General features: G+C 33.8%; 1 protein-coding gene and 2 pseudogenes across 1 annotated transcript; all 3 read left to right on the top strand.

The window, feature by feature from the left end:
• The first annotated feature begins 204 nt into the window (after positions 1 to 204).
• Positions 205 to 1,549, top strand: LOC131873999 (NAD(P)H-quinone oxidoreductase subunit 5, chloroplastic-like; annotated as a pseudogene).
• Positions 1,550 to 2,599: 1,050 nt separating this feature from the next.
• LOC131057882 (small ribosomal subunit protein uS3c-like) lies at positions 2,600 to 3,586 on the top strand. The gene has a single exon (XM_057992019.2). The coding sequence runs from the start codon at positions 2,718 to 2,720 to the stop codon at positions 3,321 to 3,323; it is 606 nt and encodes a 201-aa protein (XP_057848002.2). The 5' UTR covers positions 2,600 to 2,717; the 3' UTR covers positions 3,324 to 3,586.
• A 281-nt stretch (positions 3,587 to 3,867) lies between these two features.
• LOC131873998 (DNA-directed RNA polymerase subunit beta'-like) lies at positions 3,868 to 6,800 on the top strand (annotated as a pseudogene).
• Positions 6,801 to 7,557: the final 757 nt, after the last annotated feature.

The raw sequence follows: 7,557 nt of genomic DNA, 5'->3' as shown, positions 1-7,557 counted from the left end.
CTTTGATGATTTGTCAATAGATGAATCATCTATAAGTATTAATTATACTAAGAAACCCAGTGAAAAATTCAAATTGTTGAAAGGGCGGCAAGACACTTTTCAATATTTCAGGGGATTAGAAAAGAATAGAATAATTGATCTATGGAAGGTTAAAACATTTCTTAAAAATCCTTCTGTAAATTATGATATTTTATCAGATCTCGGATGGAATCTCAGAAAAGAGATAAACCAATTAAATTGTATTTGATTTCTGAATCAGAATTTATCTTCAAGATCTTCTTCATTATGGTTATGATCTACAGCGATAATTATATGTCTCATGATAAAACATATGTGAGGTTTTTTGCTTACCTTAATTTTTTTAATGCTTCTATGCTGGGGCTAGTTATTAGCCCTAATTTATTACAAATATATATATTTTGGGAATTAGTAGGAATGTGTTCCTATTTATTGATAGGTTTTTGGTTTACGCGACCCAATGCAGCTAATGCTTGTCAAAAAGCATTTATAACTAACCGTGTAGGGGATTTTGGACTCTTATTAGGAATCCTAGGTTTTTATTGGGTAACAGGTAGTTTCGAATTTCAATATTTGTCTGAAAAATTAAATGAATTGACTGCCATTGATGGGGTTGGTTCGTTTTTTGTTACTTCATGTGCTTTTCTCTTATTTTTAGGTCCAGTAGCCAAATCTGCACAATTCCCACTTCATGTATGGTTACCTGATGCTATGGAAGGGCCTACTCCTATTTCAGCTCTTATACATGCCGCTACTATGGTAGCAACAGGAATTTTTCTTGTAGCTCGATTGTTTCCTCTTTTTAAAGCTCTACCTTTAATAATGTATCTTATCTCTTGGATAGGGGGAATAACAGCTCTATTGGGAGCTACTATGGCTCTCGCCCAAAAAGATCTTAAAAGAGGCTTGGCTTATTCTACTATGTCTCAAGTAGGTTACATGATGTTAGCTTTAGGGATAGATTCCTATCGAATCGCTCTGTTCCATTTGATTACACATGCTTATTCCAAGGCATTATTGTTCCTAGGATCCAAATCAGTGATCCATTCCATGGAACCCATTGTTGGATATTGCCCCCGTAAAAGTCAGAATATGGAAATATATGCCAATTACAGGAATCACTTTTCTTTTAGGGACACTTTCTCTTTCTGGTATTCCACCTTTTGCTTGTTTTTGGTCTAAAGACCACATTCTTAGTGATAGTAAGTTATATTCTCCCATTTTCCGGGGGATAACTTGGTTCACAGCAGGATTAATTGCCTTTTACATGTTTCGTATGTATTTACTCACTTTTGAAGGGGACTTCCACGTAAATTTAGTTAATTCATATAACAACCATATTACATTATATTCGACTTCTATGTGGGGAGAGGAGGAATCCAGGATATTAAATAGAACGAGAGCAGATTCTATGTCGAATCAAATTATAGGAAGGAATAATTCCTTTTCCAAAGAAGCATTTCAAATTTTGAATAAGATGGAAGGATTGTACAAAAAGAATAGAGGTTGGGGAGGCTCGTTTAATATCTGAGAACTGCTTAGCAACAATTGGACAAGTAGGCAACGTTAAATGGAAAAATAGAACTTTAAGTAAAGTTGGGTCAAAACGTTGGCTGGGTATATGTCCTGAAGTAAGAGGAGTAGTTATGAATGTTGTGGATCATCCTCATGGGGGTGGTGAAGGAAGAGCTCCAATTGGCAGAAAAAAACCCCTGACCCCTTGGGGCTATAGTGCACTTGGAAAAAAGAGTCGGAAAAGAAATAAATATAGTGATGTTTCAATCCTTCGTCGACGTAAGTAAGAATAGTTGTAAATCCATTTTTTTTTCTATCAATAAAAAGAAAGGTAATTAACCATGGCACGTTCACTAAGAAAAAATACTTTTGTATCTAATGATTTGTTGAGTAAAATAGATAATCTAAATATGAATAAAGAGAAGAGGATAATAGTAACCTGGTCCCAGAGATCTACCATTGTACCTGCAATGATCGGTCATACCATTGCTGTTCATAATGGAAAGTCACATTTACCCATTTTTATATCAAATGGTATGATAAACCACAAACTAGGAGAATTTGTACCTACTTCCATTTTCCAAGGACATGCGAAAAAGGATAAAAAATCAAAAAACGAAAAAAAAAATAAATAAATAAAAGAGAGAAACGAGAAAAAAGTATCATTGTAAATAGCATACATTAATTCATTGTGGAGGATGAAGATGAAATTTATAAATAGGGCTTCGACTAGAAAAATATGAGTTGTAGCTAAACATGTACGTATGTCTTCTAATAAAGCTCGTAGAGTAGCTCATCAACTTCGTGGTTGTACCTATATGGAGGCACTTTCGATACTGAATTGGATGCCTCATAGAGCATGTTATCCCATATTAAAAGTACTCCGTTTTGCAACCACAAATGCATATCACAATATGGGTATAGATAAGGGCTTTTTATTTGTCCTTATGGCTGAAGTGAATGAAGGTCCTATTTTCAAAAGATTTCGACCTAGAGCTCAGGGACGCGGTTACCCAATACAGAAACCCACTTGTCATATAAGTATTACATTGGAGGATGTAACTGACTCTAACTCAATTATGGTAAAAAAATAGAAACAAAATATCCAAATAGATGGAAGCATAATCCATTTATGTCGCAAATATACTACTACTACTTGCAAAAAAGTACTTAAAAAAATATGTATGGGAAACAAAATAAATCCACTTGGTTTTAGACTTGGTTTTACACAAAACCATTGTTCCCTTTGGTTTGAAGAAAGGGATTATTCTGAAGATCTTCGAGAAGATGAGAGAATATATAATTGTATTGAAAATTATGTACAACATATAAAAAGTTCCATAAATTCTAGTTATGGAGGAATTACACGTATAGAGATTCTGAAACAGACCGAATTGATTTCGGTAAATATATATATTGCATTTGTCGACTTGTTTATCGAAAAAAAGGGCCAAGAAAAAAAGAAAAAAAAAGATGACGAACAAGAAATTAAGCAATTAAGAAAGGAAGTACAAAATATGCTTGTACAAAGTATGCTTGATTCTGTAAATAGAAAACTTGTCATTTCTATAGAAAAAGTGGAGAAACCTTATAGAGAACCCAAAATTCTTGCGGAATATATTGCTCTACAACTAAAGGAGAGAGTTGAAATAAGAAAAATAATGAAAAAAGCTATTAAACTAGCTGAAAAGGCAGATGTAGAAGGTATTAAAATACAAATTAAAGGGCGTCTTAATGGAATTGAGAGAGCCCGAAAAGAATTGGCTATGCAAGGTAGAGTGCCCCTATAGACCCTTCGAGCTAAAATTGATTATTGTTATTATGCGGTTCAAACCGTCTATGGAGTATTGGGGATCAAAATTTGGATCTTTGTTTAAGATGATCAATATCTTTCTCTAATCTAACCAATTAGAAATCTTAAATTCTATAACCAAATAAAAAAAATGAAACATCTTGGAGCAGTGCTATGCTTAGTGTGCGACTCGTTGAGATCAAGCTTTTGCTTCTTTTCTAAAATGATAGAAAACCCCAAATAAAAACAAATTGGTCTCTGGTATATTTATTTTATATTAATTACTAAGATCCAATAAGCTAGTTATTTCAATATAAATAGTTCTATCAAATAAATGAAAGACTTTTTCCCACAAAGAGACAAACCTATATCTCTCGTAAAGATAAAAAGAGTCTTCGCTAATGCAAGAAAAGAAAAAGGGAAGGAAGGAGAGAAAGAAAAAATGAAATCTTCTTCCTTACAGTATTGTATGGTTCATAAATCACCCCCAAAGAGCAGTGTGATAAAGCATAAGAATTATCCTAATTATTTATAATCAGTTTATGAGCGAGAAAAAAAGAGCTTCGGATCAATGGAAACTAAGAAAATTGATTCCTGTAATAAATATAAATAAAAGCTCCATTGCAGAGGGTATGCCTAAGCAGCCATTTGAAAGCTATGGGAATGATGGAACCTGTGATTGCATAAGATCATCATATAGAAATCTGAATCATTCATTAGATAGGATGGCGAAATAAACCAATAAAGAATACATTTCTTTGGAGTCCATAAGTCAAGTTACTACAGAATGCACATTAGATTATAGAACTTATGAACTAGTAAGAGATGGATTATTTTGTGAAAGAATATTTGGACCTAAGAAAAGGGGAGTTTGTGCTTGTGTAAAACCTCGAATGATGGAAAATGACAAGGAAAACTACAACTCCAATTTTTGTACTCAATGTGGAGTTGAACTTACTATTGATCCTCAAATTCGATGATATCGAATGGGATACATTAAACTGGCATGTCCAGTTGTTCATATTTGGTATTTCAAACGACACCCCAGTTATATCGCGGATCTATTAGATAAAACTCATAAAGAATTAGAAGACCTAGTATACTGCGATGTGTGACTTGATCACAAGCTCCGATTATACAGATCCATAGGAACTGTCATCCTATTCAATCTAATTGGGATGTCCTTAGCTCTGACACGCCCCTCAGGAAGAGTAGTATGAAGCACAGAATTAAAACCATCTTAAAAAGATGTTGATAAAGAGGAATCAATCTAGGGTTAATATCTTGTATATTATTAAATTGCTAATTGGACTTCGTAAAAATACTTATTTTATTATAAATAAAAAAGGGAATGAAAAAATCTATTTCATTTTTATTATCCTTTATTTATATCTAGACCAAAAAGAAGATATGGTTATAGGAGTCTATTCATTGCACATATGCTTCAAATAGTATTGTAACCATCGAAGTAAAACAGAAACCTACAGGATCGATTATAACCAGATACAGACAAGTAAATCCCTTATGAATTTCAAATGAATTGAAGGTCTTTCACAAAGAAATGTATCGTTCAAAAGGGAGGAGACTGCTCACTAATTCCATATTTATGTCATAATATGAATCGTAAACCAATAATCAAATTCACTTGGAACTTGAGCAAAGAGTAACTATTTAGTTTGAATAGAGAGCAAAAAACATTTTTTTTGCATAATGATACATAATCACTTTCCATTTCGATATAGTTACTTGAGCCAGATGAGAGGAAACTTTCATGTCCGATTCTGAGGGGGGGGAACGGATTAGAAAAACCTATCCAAATGTTTGTATCACTAGGCCCACAGCTAAAAAGCCAACTTTATTGCGATTTCAGGGTTTATGTCCATCTAAGTATGAATCTTGGGCAGAAAAGATTGCTTATTATCTCTCTTGGGATTTTGGGCTAGTTCAAGAGCAAGAAATTGCCACTGGAGGAAAAGCAATTAGAGAACAATTAGCTGGTCTAGATCTACAAATGATTATAGATCGTTCATATATAGAATGGAAGGAAATAGATGAGGTAATATCTATATTATTTTTGGAGCCAGAGAATCAATTTAGTAATAGAAAAATATATGCTCAATTTAAGGAGCAAAAACTTCAAAAACTTCAAAGAAGAAAGGATCTTTTGGTTAGACAGATGAGATTTGCTAAATATTTTCTTCGAACAAATGTAGAACCACAATGGATGGTTCTATGCCTATTACCAGTTCTTCCTCCCGACTCGAGGCCAATGTTTCAATTAAATGAAGGTGGAGTGATTACTTCGGATCTTAATGAACTTTATCAAATGGTTATCCATCAAAATAATAATGTTTTACAATTCATAGAAACCACCAGTGCATTTCTAATACCGGATTTATTGCCTGACCAAAAGAAATTATTCCAACAAGCTGTAGATGCACTTCTTGATAATAGTATAGGCACACAACCGGTGAGAGATAGTCACGATAGACCTTATAAATCGTTCTCAGATTTCATCCAAGGTAAAGAAGGAAGATTCCATGAAAATTTACTTGGAAAATGGGTCGATTATTCAGGTCGTTCTATTATTGTGGTAGGTTCCCTTCTCTCATTGTATCAATGTGGATTGCCTCAAGAAATCGCAATAGAGCTTTTTCAAGCATTTTTAATTCATGATCTGGTTGAACGAAATATTGCTCCTAATCTAAGAGCTGCTAAATTTTTAATTCGAGATAGGGGACCTATTATATGGAACGTACTTAAACAAATTATGCAAAAACATCCCATATTGTTAAATCAAGCACCCACCTTACACAGATTAGGAATACAAGCGTTTATACCTGTTTTAATAAATGAATGTGCCATTCAGTTACACCCATTGGTTTGTGCAGGATTTAATGTGGACTTTGATGGAGATCAGATGGCTGTCCACGTACCTTTATCTATGGAGGCTCAAGTAGAAGCTCATTTACTTATGTTTTCTCATCTCAATCTTATCTCTCCAACCATAGGAGATCCTATTTGTGTACCGACTCAAGATATGCTTCTAGGACTTTATAGATCAACTCTTCAAAAAAACCAGGGTATTTATGAAAATAGGTACCATCCAAATAGCTCAAAAAAGAAGATCGTCTCGCCTTTGTTTTATAGCTATGATGATGCGCTTAAAGCTTATGAACAAAAACAAATTGATTTAGATAGTCCTTTATGGCTCCGATGGGGGAGAGAGATAGATACCTCTATTATTAATTCAGTAAACTAAGAACTTCCTATCAAAGTTCAATATGAATGTTTAGGTACCTTCTACGAAATCTATGATCATTTTCAAATAAGAAAAGGTAGAGTGGGGGAAATACTTAATAAATACATTCGAACAACCGTTGGTCGCATTCGTTTTAATCGAGAAATAGAAGAAGCTATAAAAGGCTTGTGGACTTATGATATCCAACAAGAAATGTTACTATTTAGAATTTAATGTTATTAATCTTACGCTTATCTCATTGATGCAGAGATAAAGATCAAGGGAGCCTCCCAACTTAAACCCATTGCTTAATTCTGCTCCCCAAAATAAAATGGGGATATCTTATTCTGATGACACAAAATCCCATCAAATTTGTCCATCCCTTTCCCTTTGAAGTGCCCTTTTTTAATAAAGGGATGGATAAATTTGTTATGAAGCACCTTATTAGAAGATTCGTAAATCAATTTGGAATGACATATACATCACATATATTAGATCAACTGAAGATTTTAGGTTTCCAGCAAGCTACTGACGTAGCTATTTCATTAGGAATTGATGATCTTTTAACAACACCATCTAAAGCATGGCTTATCCAAGATGCGCAACAACGAGGGTTTGCTTTAGAAAGACATCATGATTATGGGAATGTACATGTAGTAGAAAAATTACGTCAATTGATTGAGGTATGGCATGCTACCAGTGAATATTTGAGATGAGAAATGAATCCAAATTTTAGGATGACTAATCCTCTTAATCCAGTACATATGATGTCCTTTTCAGGAGCTAGAGGAAGTACATCCCAGGTTCACCAATTAGTAGGTATGAGAAGATTAATGTCAGATCCTCGAGGAAAAATTGTTGATCTACCCATTCAAGGGAATTTCCGCGAAGGAATTTCTTTAACGAAATATATTATTTCATGTTACGATGCTCGTAAAGGAGTTGTGGATACTTCTATATGAACAACAGATGCTGGATACCTCACATGTAG

Source organism: Cryptomeria japonica, chromosome 3 (assembly GCF_030272615.1).
Source record: "Cryptomeria japonica chromosome 3, Sugi_1.0, whole genome shotgun sequence".
Lineage (NCBI taxonomy): Eukaryota > Viridiplantae > Streptophyta > Pinopsida > Cupressales > Cupressaceae > Cryptomeria > Cryptomeria japonica.
The sequence above is the reverse complement of the archived record's forward strand: the minus strand, read 5'-3'. Positions and strand labels throughout refer to the sequence as shown.

What these genes read in the sequence shown, in the direction of transcription:
- LOC131057882 (XM_057992019.2), top strand. Translation starts at nt 2,718, where the DNA reads ATGGGAAACAAAATAAATCCACTTGGTTTTAGACTTGGTTTTACACAA.